This window comes from Pristiophorus japonicus, chromosome 8 (assembly GCF_044704955.1).
Source record: "Pristiophorus japonicus isolate sPriJap1 chromosome 8, sPriJap1.hap1, whole genome shotgun sequence".
Taxonomy (NCBI): domain Eukaryota; kingdom Metazoa; phylum Chordata; class Chondrichthyes; family Pristiophoridae; genus Pristiophorus; species Pristiophorus japonicus.
The window spans coordinates 68,877,939-68,895,404 of NC_091984.1; the positions used below are offsets into that span (position 1 = coordinate 68,877,939).

Genomic DNA, 17,466 nt, shown 5'->3' on the forward strand with positions numbered 1-17,466 from the left:
GATGTCCTGTTTAGGCGGGATGTCAGTGTAGATGTGGGTCCTCATGGCCCCACTGATGTGCAACAAGGTGCTCTCCAGCTCCTTGCTAGCAGGGAAATGCTGGTTCCCCATGAAAGGAATGATGGTGAGAGGATATATGGAAGGGCATCTCTCAAAGCACTCCCACTACTTCTCCATTGCCACTCCCTCAGTCAGAGCCACAGATGCCTCCTCAGACAGCGATGGCCAAGTCTGGCCCTGCACGGTTGCAGGAGGAGCAAACTTTGGCAGGGCCATCAGAGGCTCCAAAACCCAGAGCACGTTCACCAAGGTTGTCTAAGCAGTCATAGCAGGGAAGTGAGTATGTTGCCTCTAACTCTGCTGAAGCCACAGGGGTAACACCGCGTAGAATCTCGTGTAAGAGAAATACAAGTAGATTTATTGGGTGTTTTATTCAATGTTTCTGTAAAGTTTCCGTTCGTGTGATGTCGCACATAAAAATCTTTATTTTCAACACTTTCCGGTCTTTGACAAGTTTGTGTTCACCTTTGAAAGTGGCTTATTGAGTTGGAATAAATGGTGACACATAATGTTACCTCCAGCAATGGTGGTCAGTGTGAAAGGAATGGCTTTGTCATTGTAGGGATGCTTTATGATGTTGCTGTGGGGTGGTGCCAACCTGGCGCAGCATGTGGCAGCCATATGGGTGCACTCTGTAAAGTTAAGTAAATCTGGCCATGACAGCCCATCCCTGGCAGCAATGTGCTTTGTGCTGGTGGGATCTGGACCGCAGATTCCTCCTGCTCCTTCCCTTGTCTTCCAACTGGTGCCAGGGGTAACACCTTGTAGAAGCACATGTAAGAGGCTGTGCGCTCAGTGCCTTGTTCTTCATGCAGCGCTAATCCTCGCTGCTGCGCTATGTTGTGCAGGGCGCAGCAGATGACGCTGATTCTGGAGACACTGGCTGGTGTGTACTGAAGGGGCTGCTCCAAATCTGTCAATGCATCTGAAGTGCATTTTAAGCATGCCTATTGTCTGCTCCATGGCACTTCTGGTGGAAATACGGCTTTCATTATATCTCTCCTCAGCCTCAGTACATGGCCTCCTCATGGGTGTCGTGAGCCACATCGTCAGTGGATAGCCCTTGTTTCCAAGCAGCCAGCCGGAAAGTTTGTTTGGAGGACCGAAGAGCTGAGAGAGTGGACTGCTGCAGGACGTAAAAGTCATGGCACATGCCAGCGAATTTGGCGCACACATGCATGATGATCTTCCTATGGTTGCAGACGAGCTGCACATTGAAGGAGTGGAAGCCCTTGAGCTTGACAAGGACTCCTGGGTGATGATGGGGTGCCCCGATGGCCACGTGTGCAGTCGATTACTCCCTGCACCCGTGGGAAGCCAGGAAGAGTGGCAAAGCTGGGTGCCTGCTGAGTAACATTGGCTTCATCAGTGGCAAAGTTGATGTAATTGGCTGACTTGTCAAACAGGGCATCAGTGACCTGTGTGATGCATCTGTGGGTGGCCGACTGCGAGAGATACCTCAAATGTCTGCTGCAGATCCTTGGAAGGAGCCTGAGGCAAAGAAGTTGAGGGTGCTGGTGACTTTGACAGCATGTCCACCCGCTCCTCTGGGCTGCAGGTCTTGCTCCAGCAATGTGTGATCTGGCGTGATAGCCTGAGCCTCCTTTGGTACTGCTGCTCAGTCAGTTGAGGAAGCTCATCCCTTGTCTGTATACCCTTGTTGGCGATTTTGCCTCTGGTGCTGTACAGTATCAGGTGGTTGAGGAGAAGGTTGGTGGTGGTGTTGGTGCTACTGGTGTGCCTGGTACTGCTGGTGTTGGGGCTCATTGTGCTCCGATTCTGAGGACCAAGGTGAGACAGGAGAGATGGCACCCATGCCGATGGAATAGATGTCAGGTCGAGTAGAGATGACGGAAGAAATCTGTCAATGATGTGATGAGTTCGAACAATCATCATCATAGGTGGTCCCTCGAACGAGGATGACCATTGCACATCAGCCACCACACGGGCTTGACAGAGCTAGACCTTTATCCAGTGGCAAGGGTTGACCAGGACGACTGGAGACCTGCTCTGCTACACTGACCTAGTGCGCACACATATCGCAGTGTGGGCTGGCCCGTGCTGCTCCTGGGTCCTCTGCTGTTCTGGGCCCCGTTCCCTCATTTACCACAACTCCGCTACGACCTTCCCATTCCTCCACTGTGCCTGGGCCCTGCCGATGTTCCAGCCCAAGCTCTAACTGGCAACCTGGGCCTTGATGACGTCACCCAGTCCCAAGTCGTCGAACAATAAGGTGACACTGGATGGTGACTTTGCTGGAAAGACTTGCAGCCTGTAGAAAGCTAAATCTGTGCTAGCAATGCAGTCAGCAACAGCTTCTGCCTGAGGAAAGTGATCAGCTGTGAGGCGGGAGTTTTATTGTACATTCCCTGCTATGCACTAATCAGCTGGATCAACGGCCACTCAACTTGCACCTCAGGTTGACAGACGTGGTTCCCGAGCTGCGTGATTCCCTTGGTCATCCAGGGAAATTTGAAAGGTAGGTTTAAAAAGATTCTTAAGGGTCTGACAACTACCAGAAAATTATTTAAATTATCACGCCAGCCTCTGTCGTTTGGGTCGCTACTGTGCCGCCCGAGTGAAAGGCGTGTGGGGGGTGGAATGATGAGTGAGAGAGACCGAGACCAGGGAGTGGGATGACTGAAGGTGAGCGGGAGGGGATGGAGTATGAGGGAAGAGAATGGGGTTGTTCATGTGGGGGAGAGGAAATGGTTGTGAAGGCAAGATGATAGTTTAGTCAATAGGGGAGGGAAGGAATAGAGGGTGAGTAGTGGAGAGAGGAACAGAAGGGGAGACAATAGGGATGTGAAAGGCCAGGAAGCTTTTGTGGGCAAGAGTGAGGGGATGGTTGGGGACAAGATTGCTGTGGGACTGTGGAAGCCGAAGTCAGACAACACCTTCCTTACACTGCTCTCCACTGCTGCAGTACACCTTTGGCCAAATCCTGCTTATGTCCCAAACCTGCCTGCAGCCCTCTTCAGATTCTTTCTCCTTCCCAACCCAAAATCTGGCCAGAATCCTTAGAAACCTGCTATCTGCCACTCACAGCCCAAAGGTTACCCTGCGGCTCAAGACCATGAAGCAAGTATTGGCTGGACCCCTTCTATAAATCATGGCCTGTGGCCTTAGCTGGATCCTTGCCGTAGCCAGATTTCCACATCTACCATCTGGAAACACTGCCTGTGGCCTTCTGGATCTCTCTTCCCCATCCAACTAACACCTCCCATTTGCCATCAGAAAATTGGTTGCTACCTTGTCATGCCATGCCGCACCACATCATCCATCAGTTCTCACATGAAAGAAAAGAAGAAAAAGATAGCAAAGCAGAAAAACAGCAACATAAAGAAAATTGTGCCGACAAGTGAGCAATGAGATGGGAGGTCCATGAGTACATGTGTGCAGTAAAAATGCTGTTGGAATAGCACCCTACCCTGCCTTTCCCCATCTCCTCCCCCTCCCCATCCCCATCCCCCTCCCCCAGTGCAGCAACACCGCTGCAGAAGGATCTAATTATAGCATGACAAGTTTACGTAGTCAGTTTCCATTATAAATGTGGACATAAGAATTTATAATGAGGAGAGAAAAATTAGGACTCCGTGTATGATTTTAAAATGGGGACTGAATTACATCTGTGTGCCCTGGAGCAATTATCCCCTGCTCACTAACTCCACTTCACCATGGGAGATTGACTAATACTTGAATCATATTGAAACACCTTTAAAATACTTCACACAATGAAATACTTTAGCGTGTGATCACTAATTAATAGTTAAGTGCACAAATAGTAACAAAACCCGCTGACGTTTTATTAATTTATTGAAATTAATGGGCAATATATTTGAATCTATTTACTTTCCCCCAGAGCAGTCTTCCTATCAATTTGATTTTTAGTGAAGCGCTGATTAAACTATTTGTTGAGATTGGTAAATGTATCCATATCTTCCCTAGACTATTACAAGTAGTAATATCCACCTTAAACTAGGACATTTCTTAATTAAGGCAAATTTACTTGTCTCTATGGAAGTTTTACTACTTTAAAAAAAAAGTTATTCACCTCCTCTGTGCTTCAGCATCATTTATCTTACTCGCTGTTTGATTTCTATTCTAGTTGCATTCGAATATAGAAACATAGAAAATAGGTGCAGGAGTAGGCCGTTCGGCACTTCAAGCCTGCACCACCATTCAATATGATCATGCAACTTCAGTACCCCATTCCTGCTTTCTCTCCATACCCCTTGATCCCTTTAGCCGTAAGGGCCACATCTAACTCCCTTTTGAATATATCTAATGAACTGGCCTCAACAACCTTCTGTGGTAGAGAATTCCACAGGTGAACCACTCTCTGAATGAAGAAGTTTCTCCTCATCTCGGTCCTAAATGGCTTACCCCTTATCCTTAGACTGTGACCTCTGGTTCTGGACTTCCCCAACATCAGGAACATTCTTCCCGCATCTAACCTGTCCAATCCCGTCAGAATTTTATGTTTCTATGAGATCCCCCCTCATTCTTCTAAATTCCAGTGAATATAAGCCAAGTCGATCCAGTCTTTCTTCATATGTCAGTCCTGCCATCCCAGGAATCAGTCTGGTGAACCTTCGCTGCACTCCCTCAATAGCAAGAATGTCCTTCCTCAGATTAGGAGAATAAAACTCTACACAATACTCCAGGTATGGCCTCACCAAGGCCCTGTACAACTGCAGTAAGACCTCTCTGCTCCTATACTCAAATCCTCTCGCTATAAAGTCCAACATGCCATTTGCCGCCTTCACCGCCTGCTGTACCTGCATGCCAACTTTCAATGACTGATGTACCATGACACCCAGGTCTTGTTGCACCTCCTTTTCCTAATCTGTCACCATTCAGATAATATTCTGCCTTCCTGTTTTTGCCACCAAAGTGGATAAACTCACATTTATCTACATTACTGCATCTGCCATGCATTTGTCCACTCACCTAACCTGTCCAAGTCACCCTGCAGCCTCTTAACATCCTCCTCACAGCTCACATTGCCACCCAGCTTAGTGTCATCTGCAAACTTGGAGATATTACATTCAATTCCTTTGTCTAAATCATTCATGTATATTGTAAATAGCTGGGGTCCCAGCACTGAACCTTGCAGTCATCATCATCATCATAGGCAGTCCCTTGGAATCGAGGAGGACTTGCTTCCACTTCCTAAGTGAGTTCTTTGATGGCTGAACAGTCCGATATGGGAGCCACAGACTCTGTTACAGACATTCGTCGGGGGAAGGGGTCAGTATGGCTGGTTTGCCGCGCGCTCCTTCCGCTGCCTGCGCCTGGCCTCTTCATGCTCCTTGCGTCGAGACTCAAAGAGCTCAACGCCCTCCCGGATGGACTTTCTGCACCTCAGGTGGTCTGCGGCCAGGGTCTCCCAGATGTCTGGTGATGTCGCATTTTACCAGGGAGGCTTTGAGGTTGTCGTTATAACGTTTCCGCTGTCCTCCTTTGGCTCGTTTACCATGAAGGAGCTCCACATAAAGCATTTGCTCAGGGAGTCTTGTATCTGGCATGCGTACTATGTGGCCTGCCCAGTGAAGCTGATCGAGTGTGGCCAGTGCTTCAATACTGGGGATGTTAACCTGGTCGAGGACACTGATGTTGGTGCACCTGTCCTCCCAGGGGATTTGCAGAATCTTGCGGAGACATCGTTGGTGATATATCTCCAGCGACTTGAGGTGCCTTCTGTACACCGTCCATGCCTCAGACCCATACAGGAAGGTGGGTATTACTACGGCCCTGTAGACCATGAGTTTGGTGGTAGATTTGAGGGCCTGGTCGTCAAACACTTTTTTCCACAGGCGGCTGAAAGCTGCACTGGCGTACTGGAGGCGATGCTGAATCTCCGCATCAATGTCTGCCTTTGTTGATAAGAGGCTCCCGAGATATGGGAAATGGTCCACATTGTTCAGGGCTGCGCCATGGATCTTGATGATTGGAGGGCAGTGCTGTACGGCAATGACAGGCTAGTGAAGGACCTTTGTCTTATGCATTTTAAGCGTAAGGCCCATGCTTTCATATGCCTCAGTGAATACATTGACTATATCCTGGAGTTCAACCTCTGAATGTGCACAGACGCAGGCATCATCCGCATACTGCAGCTCAATGACCAAGGTTGGAATGATCTTGGACCTGGCCTGGAGGTGGCGTAGGTTAAACAGCTTCCCACTGGTTCTGTAGTTTAATTCCACTCCAGCGGGGAGCTTGTTGATTGTGAGGTGGAGCATGGCGGCGAGTAAGATTGAGAAGAGGGTTGGCGCGATGACTCAGCCTTGTTTGACCCCGGTCCGGACGTGGATTGGGTCTGTAATGGATCCATTGGTGAGGATCACGGCCTGCATGTCATCGTGAAGCAGGCGAAGGATGTTGACAAACTTTTGGGGGCATCCGAAACAGAGGAGGAAGCTCCATAGACCCTCACAGTTGACCGTGTCAAAGGCCTTTGTAAGATCGAAAAAGGCCATGTATAAGGGCTGGCGCTGCTCCCTGCATTTTTCCTGCAACTGGCGCGCTGCAAAGATCATGTCTGTTGTGCCCCGTAGGGGACGAAATCCGCATTGTGATTCTGGGAGGAGCTCCTCGGCCACAGGGAGAAGACGATTGAGGAGCGACAACTTTCCCAGTGGCTGAAAGCAGGAAGATTCCCCTGTAGATGCCAGTCGGACTTGTCCCCCTTTTTAAAAATGGTCACAATCACTGCATCTCTCAGATCTCCCGGCATGTTCTTCTCCCTCCAAATGAGAGAGATGAGGTCATGTATCCGTGCCAACAGCGCCTCTCCGCCATATTTTAGTGCCTCAGCAGGGATTCCATCCGCACCCGTAGCCTTGTTATTCTTGAGCTATTTTATGGAGTTTCACTGAGTTGGTGGTGGGTAGCATGCTGTGGGATGGAATCGAGAACACTTGAGTCAAAGGCAGAGTCTTGATTGAGGAGATCTTCAAAGTGCTCTTTCCATCGGGCCCTGACAGCCTCTGTGTCCTTGATGAGTGTTTCCCCGTTCTTGGCCAGGAGTGGGGTGGGACCTTGGGAGTTTGGACCATAGGTGGCCTTGACTGCAGGGAAGAATCCTGTCAGCCAGTTGTTGTATCTCCTGTGCTTTCTCCATCCACCACCTGTTCTTTAGGTCCCGGGTTTTTTGTTGGACCTGAGCTTGAGCCGTCTGTAATGTTGTTTTGCAGCTCCTGAGTTGGGCTGTTGCTTGAGGCTCAGAAATGCTTTGCGCTTGCAATCGATTAGTTCTTCGATCTCCTGATCATTTTCATCAAACCAGTCCTGAGAACCGACAAGCTGCCTATGAAGATCATGTGCAGTCCCATTTTATGGAGGCCAACTGATGGGCAAACAACAAACCAGTTTGAGTTCTACTTTATAAAGGTAGTAACCATATCCAGTCTGAATTTTAATTCTAATTTTTAACTAGTCACTGCCTGCCATTCTGAAAAGGACCCGTTTATTCCTACTTTTTGCTTACTGTCTGCCAACTTGTTCTCTATCCACGTCAACACATTACCCCCAATACCATGTGCTTTAATTTTGCGCACTAATCTCTTGTGTGGGACCTTGTCAAAAGCCTTTTGAAAGTCCAAATACACCACATCCACTGGTTGTCCCTTGTCCACTTTACTAGTTGCATCCTCAAAAAAATTCTAGAAGGTTTGTCAAGCATGATTTTCCTTTCATAAATCCATGCTGGCTTGGACTGATCCTGTCACTGCTTTCCAAATGTGCTGTTATTACGTCTTTAATAATGGATTCCAACATTTTCCCCACTACTGATGTCAGGCTAACTGGTCTATAATTCCCTGTTTTCTCTCTCCCTCCTTTTTTTAAAAAGTGGTGTTACATTAGCTACCCTCCAATCCATAGGAACTGATCCAGAGTCTATAGAATGTTGGAAAATGACCACCAATGCATCCACTATTTCTAGAGCCACTTCCTTAATCCTCTGGGATGCAGACTATCAGGCCCTGGGGATTTATCGGCCTTCAATCCCATCAATTTCCCCAACACAATTTCCTACAAATAAGGATTTCCTTCAGTTCCTTCTTCTTGCTAGACCCTCAGTCCCCTAATGCTTCCAGAAGGTTATTTGTGTCTTCCTTCGTGAAGACAGAACCAAAGTATTTGTTCAATTAGTCTGCCATTTTTTTGTTCCCCATTATAAATTCACCTGATTATGACTGCAAGGGACCTACATTTGTCTTCACTAATCTTTTTCTCTTCATGTATCTATAGAAGCTTTTGCAGTCAGTTTTTATGTTCCCTGCAAGCTTGCTCTCATACTCTATTTTTCCCCTCATAATTAAACCGTTTGTCCTCCTCTGCTGAATTCTAAATTTCTCCCAGTCCTCAGGTTTGCTGCTTTTTCTAGCCAATTTATATGCCTCTTCCTTAGCTTTAACACTATCACTAATTTCCCTTGTTAGCCATGGTTGTACCACCTTCCCCGTTTTATTTTTACTCCAGACAGGGATGTACAATTGTTGAAGTTCATCCATGTGATCTTTAAATGTCTGCCATTGCCTATCCACCGTCAACCCTTTAAGTATCATTCGCTAGTCTATCCTAGCCAATTCACGTCTCATACCATCGAAGTTACCTTTCCCGAAGTTCAGGACCTTAATCTCTGAATTAACTGTCACTCTCCATCTTAATGAAGAATTCTACCATATTATGGTCACTCTTCCCCAAGGGGCCTCTCACAACAAGATTGCTAATTAATCCTCTCTCATTACACAACACCCAGTCTGGGATTGCCAGCTCTCTAGTTGGTTCTTCAACCTATTGGTCTAGAAAGCCATCCCTTATACATTCCAGGAAATTATCCTCCGCCGAATTGCTACCAGTTTGGTTAGCCCAATCTATATGATGACTGTTATACCTTTATTGCACGCATCCCTAATTTCCTGTTTGATGCCATCCCCAACCTCACTACTGCTGTTTAGTGGTCTGTACACAACTCCCACTAGCGTTTTCTGCACTTTGGTGTTCCACAGCTCTACCCATACAGATTCCACATCATCCAAGCTAATGTCCTTCCTTACTATTGCGTTAATCTCCTCTTTAACCAGCAACGCTACCCCACCTCCTTTTCCTTTCTGTCCATCCTTCCTGAATATTGAATACTCCTGGATGTTGAGTTCCCAGCCTTGGTCACCACAATCCCAATTACATCATATCCGTTAACAGCCATCTCTGCAGTTAATTCATCCACCTTATTATGAATATTCCTCGCATTGAGACAGAGCCTTCAGGCTTGTTTTTTTTAGCGCTCTTTGTCCTTTTAGAATTATGTTCTATTGTGGACCTTTTTGATTTTTGCCTTTGATTTCTCTGCCGTCCACTTTTCCTTATCTTGCTTCTGCCCCTATTTTACTTCCCTCTGTCTCCCTGCATAGATTCCCATCTCCCTGCCATATTAATTTAAACCCTCCCCAACAGCACTAGCAAATACTCCCCCAATGACATCGGTTCTGGTCCTGCCCATGTGCAGACCGTCTGGTTTGTACTGGTCCCACCTCCCCCAGAACCGGTTCCAATGTCCCAGGAATTTGAATCCCTCCCTCTTGCACCATTCCTCAAGCCACGTATTCATCTTAACTATCCTGCTATTTCTACTCTGACTAGCACGTGGCACTGGTAGCAATCCTGAGATTACTACCTTTTTGAGGTCCTACTTTTTAATTTAATTTAACTCCTAGCTTCCTAAATTCAGCTTGTAGGACCTCATCCCTTTTATTACCTATATCGTTGGTACCTATATGCACCACGACACCCTTCCCCTTCACCTTCCCCCTTAAGAATGCTCTGCAGTCACTCCGAGACATCCTTGACCCTTGCGCCAGGGAGGCAACCTACCATCCTGGAGTCTCGATTGCAGCCGCAGAAACGCCTATCTATTCCCCTCATAATAGAATCCCCTACCACTGTAGCTCTCCCACTCTTTTTCCTGTGCAGCAGAGCCATCCATGGTGCCATGAACTTGGCGGCTGCTGCTGCCTTCCCCTGATGAGCCATCTCCCCCAACAGTATCCAAAGTGATATATCTGTTTTGGAGGAGATGACCACAGGGGACCCCTGCACTTCCTTCCTACCCCTGCTCTGCCTGATGATCACCCATTCCCTCTCTGCCTTTGTAACCTTTACCTACGGTGAGACCAACTCACTAAATGTGCTATTCACGACATCCTCCGCATCGCGGATGCTCCAGAGTGAATCCATGCGCAGCCCCAGTGCCGCAATATGGTCTGTCAGGAGCTGCAGCTGGATACACTTCCCACACACGTAGTCAGGGACACTTCCAGTCCCTGATTTCCCACATAGCACAGGATGAGCATGACACGGATCTGGGCTCTCCTGCCATGACTTAACCCTTAAATTAACTTATTTGGCAACAATGCCAAAGGTTTCCTACTGATAAGAAAATAAAAAGATAAAATGCTCATCAATCCACCAGTCAATCACTTGCCTGCTTGGCTGTGATGTCACACTTCGATTTCTTTTTACTTTGTTTTACTTTCGGCCTTGATCTCCCGCTCCCGCTGCTGTGGCTCCTCCCGAACTCCGCGCCCTTTTTATGGGCCTCTCGATCTCCCGCTGCTGTGGCTCCTCCCGGACTCCGTGCCCTTTTATGGGCCTTTCGATCTTCCGCTCCCGCTGCTGTGGCTCCTCCCGAACTCCGTGCTCTTTTTATGGGCCTCTCGATCTCCCGCTCCCGATGCTTTCCTTTCTTCCCCATCCCCTCTATTTATTTAATTGGGTTTGAAAAAAATGAGCAGAAAGGGCCCTATTTGGTAACAAAAACTACTTTTCAACAAATATTACCTGCAGCTTTTTCTGAAAACAATTGACATGCTGCTCAATTCCTGTTAGAAACTTTGCCCCTACTCTCCACTTGCCTGGATGGGTGCAGCTCCAATAACAAGAAACTTGACACCATTCAGGATAAAGCAGTCTGCTTCAGTGGCATCCATATGGATGCAATGTGTACTACCCACAGGATGCATTGCAGCAACTTGTCAAGGCTTCTTCGACAGTACCTCCGAAACCTGGAACCTCCACCACCTCGAAGGACAAGGGCAGCAGGCACATGGGAACACAATCAGCACCAAGTTCCTCTCCAAGTCACACACCATCCCGAATTGGACTTGTATCGCCGTTCCTTCATCGTTTGGTCAAAATCCTGGAACACCCTATCTAACAGCTTTGTGGGAGTACCTTCACCACATGGACAGTAGCGGTTCAAGAAGAAGGTCCACAACCACCTTTTCGAGGGCAACTAGGCTTGCCAGCGATGCCCACATCTTGAGAATGAATTCAGTTTTTTAAACCTTGGTTCTCCATTTGAAACACAATTCCTGGGTGCTCACTGCAACTGAAGCTGCAGTGTACAATCTCAGCATCTTGCTTCCCCCGAGCGAAGCTTCATACCCTATAACCAATCCATCAAGTTTCCACATTCCCTTCCATAGCACGTTTTCCTTTTGTCCTGACATAATTACCACTACTGAAGAAGACCATACCCACATCTTTGTCACCTCTATGCCTGACTTCTCCAACATCTTCTTGCTGACCTACACAGCTGCACCCTGCATAGATTCCAACTCATCTAGAGCTCCAGGGTTAGTAATAAGTCCCACTCAACTATCATCCCTGGCCTAGATTTTGGATAAGGCTTGAGAATGGGCGGGGATATCGCCCAGTGTTATGTGCCTTTGCTAACCTTCACCACCTTGTTCTCCAGTGTACTGATTTCAAAATCCTAGTCCTAGTCTACAACTCCCTCAAGACTTGCTCCAGCCGATCTACAACTTTTCTTGCCACATGTTCCAGCTTGTACCCTTATCTCTTCTGACTCGAGTGTATTGTGCATCCTCTCTCTGCTCAACTTGGAATTCCCTTTCCAAATTCAAACTGAAATGCCTTGACACATTTCTTCCTACCTTAAACATTTTCTCAAATCCTACTTTTTCAACCTACGCTTTTGTCATCATCCCTAACTTTTTCTTTCATGTTTGTTGTGTAATCTTCACAGCCCACCCACTGTCCTTCCAAGTATTTGGCTTGAGACACTCTACTATGTTGAAGAGCAAGTTGTTTGAATATAGACGACATTAATTTACGTTTTGTTTGCTTTTTCGTGTTTACAGATAATATTTCACAACAGTGCGCATTTTTACAAATATAATGAATGTGATTCAATAAAAATCTTTGAAAATGAAATAAATCTACATTATTTGTAATTAACAGAGAAAAGTAACATTCAGAGAATCATAGAGTTTACAGCACAGAAGGAGGCCATTCAGCCCATCGTGTCTATGCCGGTCACAAATGCGCTATCTAGCCTAATCCCATTTCCCAGCTCTTGGTTCATAGCCTTGCAGGTTACGGCACTTCAAGTGCATATCTAAGTACTTTTTAAATGCGATGAGGCTTTATATCTCTACCATCCTTTAGGGCAGTGCAATCTAGACCCCGACTACCCTCTGGGTGAAAATATTTCTTCTCAACTCCCCTCTAATCCTTCTACCAATTAATTTAAATTGATGCCCTTTGGTCCATCTACTAGGGGAAATAGTTCCTTCCTATCCACTTTATCTAGGCCCCTCATTATTTTATACACCTTAATTAAGTGTCCCCTCAGCCTCCTTTGTTCCTATCCAGTCTTTCCTCATGGCTAAAATTCTCTAGTCCTGGCAACATCATTGTAAATCTCCTCTGTACCCTCTCTATTGCAATCACATCTTTCCTGTAATGTGGTGACCTGAACTATCTGCAGTACTCTAGCTGTGGCCTAACTAGTGCTTCATACATTTCTAGCATAACCTCTCTGCTCTTGTATTCTATGCTTCAGCAAATAAAGGAAAGTACCCCATATGCCGCCTAAAATCCTTATCTACCTGTCCTGCTACCTTCCGGGTTCTGTGGACATGCACTTTAAGGTCCTTCTGTTCCTCTACACTTCTTAGTATCCTACCATTTATTGCCCGTTCGCCCTCCCCAAATGCATTCCCTCACACTTCTCCAGATTGAATTCCATTTGCCACATTTCTGCCCACCTGACCAGTCTCTGAAATTTCTAATAATTTAGTGCATTGCCTGAGTTGAATTAATTCCAAAATTGTACAAATGTAGCAGTTCACTCCCCAAGCAGTAAGCTGTTCCCATTGACCATTTCAACAAGCTCATTTTCAATTCAAAGATTATATTAGTCCAGATTCATAATTCTTCTGTAAACCATCATCACTAGCTATTTCAAGAAAAACAGCCTTGAATTATATGTTTCCCGATACTGGAAGATTATGTCCAAGTGATGAGTAATTGTGGTATTTGTAATTGATTTTCTTTTTTCTGTTTTATATAAACAGAGCTTTCCAGAAGCCATGAATCCTGGGGATGTTGCAAACATGCTGGAAAGTAAGAACAATGCATTAGTGATTTTTTTTTTTTGTATTTTATGCACGTATGTCTTTTATGCACGTCTAACACTTATTTATCATGTAATTAGTACTGATATCTTACAATTCCTTTCTTCACAGTGGATACAACAAAATTTGAACTGATACAGCTGACTCCGCCAGGTACTATCAAAATTTGCACAAATATCAATATGTTTATTTGTCAGTTACTATTTGCTCAATGGGAATATATTTTCTGAAGATTGCTATTGTCTAGTAAAACACCACTACCATTTAACATACATAATGATGTGATGCTTATTTTAAGATCTGAAAACACATTTCTCCCTCATATATAAGCTGAGAACAAAGTAATGGAAAAAGTACTAGTGTAAGGAAATGCGTTATGGGAGTAGAAACACAGACACATATTGCTTATGTCATGTTATTTTATTAAAATGCATTGAGTTCCTTCATACTTAGAAATGAAAGGAGGATGGAAAACAGGTACAAAGTCCTGAAATGGAAAAAAGAAAATGAAACGAGTAATGTCTGAGTTTATCAAGTGAATAGGTGAGCTATACAAACCAGGAAGGTATTGGGTAATTTCCCAGTCTGTGCTAAGATCTCAAATGGAAATAAGAATGGTATAATTAGCCTCAGAATCCCTGGGTTAGAAAGACATAATCAGCCAGGTTCTCATTCCTGATTGCTGTAAAATTACATGCTTGGCATATGTATGAATGTTTGATGAATACAGGGTTGGGCTCCACCATGATGCATTTTGTGATTCACACACCATCAAAACACACATCTGAAAATGACAGGTAGTTATTGAAGGGCAATGGCTGCCTGTGGACCCCAGCAAGAACCTACGGAGGGGAATTGGAGGAACAATATTAAAATAGAGACAAAAGGAAAGAACGGAATCTGATTAACTTTGTTTTGATTTTAAAAATTCACTGACTACTTTTAGGTGTGCGTTCCTGCAAAGTGAATGCCGCAACCTTCACCATCTTGAATCTAGATAATTTCAAAAGTGAATTTCTATGAATATGAGATCAGGTAAAACTCTTTTTAAAAACAATGTCCAACCAATATTATAATTTAATGAAACATTTCTGTATTAATCAGTAAATCCATGCCTCCGTTATGATATGCCATTTAGGCACCTCAACTTCAAATGGAAATTGACGTGTTGGAGAGAAAACAATTAGGATGACTCAGGAACTTAACGGCAAGTTGTGAAGAGAGACAAAAAAAGTTGCAATTGTTCACACCTCCACCGCCTCCTCACCCCCCCCGCACCAGCACACTTCCTTTCCCAATTGATGCTGATGTATACTGTGGTACTATTTCAAGAGTATTAGGAATTCATCTCCTGTACCTTGCCAAAGTGGCTATGCGTGAATGTTATCAGTTATTCAAGCGTGGAGGGCCGAATCCTGTGGTCACCAAATATCCACACGTGTCACTTTCCAACATGAATCAGGGGACAACAATTTGTAGTTTTCTAGCTTTACTGTAATAATGACCCAAGGCACTTTACATAAGCGAGTACAATTGCCGAGTAGTTCTGGAAGCATACGATAGATCACTGAAGGTACATTTAAAAACACAGATTTTGAGGCAAATGCAATGAGAGAACTAGCAAAGGGGAGTTCCAGAGAGCAGCGATGAGGTGGCTGAAGGTTTTGTTGCTAATAGAGGAACAGCTTGAGAGGTTTAACTTGAGCTCATCCAAAACTCTGCTGCCTGTATCCTAACTCACCCATCACCTTTATGCTTGCTGCCCTACATTGGGTCCCGGTCCTGCAATGCCTTGATTTAAAAAATTCTCATCCTTGTTTTCAAATCCCTCCAAGGCCGCTCCCCTACCTATTTCTGTAACCTCCTCCAATCCTCCGAGATCTCTTCTAATCCAATTTCTGGCATCTTGCGTATCCCCAATTTTCAACATAGCTGTGCCTTCAGCTGCCTAGGCCCTAAGCTCTGAAATTCCCTCCCTAAACCTCTCTGCATCTCTTCCTCGCTCTCCTCCTTTAAGACGCTCCTTAAAACCTACCTCTTTGACTAAGCGTTCGATTGTCTGGCCTAATATCTTATGTGGCTCAGTGTAAAATTTTGTTTGATAATGCTCCTGTGCCTTGGGATGTTTTACTATGTTATAGGTGCTATATAAATGCACATTGTTGTTGTTGATGTAGCAGAGATTGGAGACTTTGGACTCATCATAGGCAGTCCCTTGAAATCGAGGAAGACTTGCTTCCATTCCTAAAATGAGTTCTTTGGTGGTTGAACAGTCCAACATGAGAGCCACCGTCCCTGTCACAGGTGGGACAGATATTCGTCGGGGGAAGGGCAACTAAAGGGCAGTGGCTGACATGTAAGACTGAAGACGCTTCCAGAATTAGTCTTCGGCTAGGCTATGAAAGGATATGTAAACAAGGATAAGGATTTTGATTTCAATGTATTGAAAGGCAGGGACCCATGGAGGTGATAAGGATGATGGGTGAGTGGAATTTAGTCCTGTAATTTAATCCTTGACCTCCCTGCCCCTGCGACGGCAGGAGCAAATCGGTGGGGGTGGGGGTAAAATATCGGGATTGGACAAACCAACTCTATTTCACCCATTTAGAATTTTAAAATCTTAAAATCACAAATTAGGCCATTGATGAGGCGCCCACAAAAGGCAGGCATGGTTCTAATTAACATTAAAAAGTCACAGCCGATGACATAATCGACACCGCAACTTAAACTTAAAATTAGGTCGTCTTCAGTAGTGGTAAGGGTAAGTCAGTTGGAGGCCTGTGCTATGGGATTCCCAGTAGCAGATCAGATCAGAGGTGGAAGGTGCTGGCTTGCGAAGGCAAGTGCTAAAGATCTGCTCCTTTTAGCACTCTTTGTGGCTAGGAGGAGCACGATTGTACCCCCAAGTCTGTTACAAGAAGCCTTTGGTTCCCCCCACAAACCCTTCGGTGTGTGTCTCTTTCCCCCCCCCCCCCCCTCTCCAATCCTCTGGCCTCCCACTAGTCTTGACTACGTTGTATGCCCTTGTTTTCAATTTGATACCATCCCTTATTTCCTTAGTAGGTGGTAGATGGGGTGCCAATCAAGCGGGCTGCTTTGTCTTGGATAGTGTTGAGCTTCTTGAGTGTTGGAGCTGCACTCATCCAGGCAAGTGGAGAGTATGCTATCACGCTCCTGACTTGTGCCTTGTAGATGGTGGAAAGGCTTTGGGGAGTCAGGAAGTGAGACACTTGCTGCAGAATACCCAGCCTCTGACCTGCTCTTGTTGCCACAGTATTTATGTGGTGCTGGTCCAGTTAAGTTTCTGGTCAATGGTGAACCCCAGAATATTGATGGTGGGGGATACGGCAATGTTATTGCCATTGAATATCAAGGGACGCTGGTTAGACTCTCACTATTGGAGAGAGTCATTGCCTGGCACTTGTATGGCATGAATGTTACTTTTTACTTGTCAGCCCAAGCCTGAATGTCGTCCAGGTCTTGCTGCTTGTGGACATGGAATGCTTTAATATCTCAAAAGTTGCAAATGGACTGTGCAATCATTAGTGAACATCCCCACTTCTGAAATTATGTTGGAGAGATGGTCATTGATGAAGCAGCTGTAGATGGTTGGGCCTAGGACACTTCCCTGAGGAACTCTAGCAGCGATGTTCTGGGGGCGAGACGATTGACCTCCAACCACCACAACCATCTTCTTTTCTGCTAGGTATGACCACAGCCAGTGGAGCGTTTTCCCCCTGATTCCCATTGTCTTCAATTTTACTAGGGCTCCTTGATGCCATACTCGGTCAAGTGCTGCCTTGATGTCAAGGCAGTCACACTCATCTCAGCTCTGGAATTCAGCTCTTTTGTTCATGTTTGGACCAAGGCTCTAATGAGGTCTGGAGCTGAGTGGTCCTGGTGGAACTTAAAGTGAACATCGGTAAGCAGGTTACTGGTGAGTAAGTTTCACTTGTTA

The 17,466-nt window shown here is 45.7% G+C and overlaps 1 protein-coding gene across 3 annotated transcripts in view; it reads left to right on the top strand.

Annotated features, from left to right (window-relative positions):
- Window positions 1-17,466, top strand: part of spata6 (spermatogenesis associated 6) — a 187,641-nt gene that overhangs the window by 16,783 nt on the left and 153,392 nt on the right. For all 3 annotated transcript variants that reach the window (XR_011594060.1, XR_011594061.1, XM_070886907.1), the window contains exons 3-4: window positions 13,449-13,497; window positions 13,620-13,661. Coding sequence is in view for 1 of the 3 variants with exons in the window: in XM_070886907.1 (XP_070743008.1) it covers window positions 13,449-13,497; window positions 13,620-13,661 (91 nt within the window). In the remaining 2 variants the exon portion in view is untranslated. The remainder of the gene's footprint in view (window positions 1-13,448; window positions 13,498-13,619; window positions 13,662-17,466) is intronic.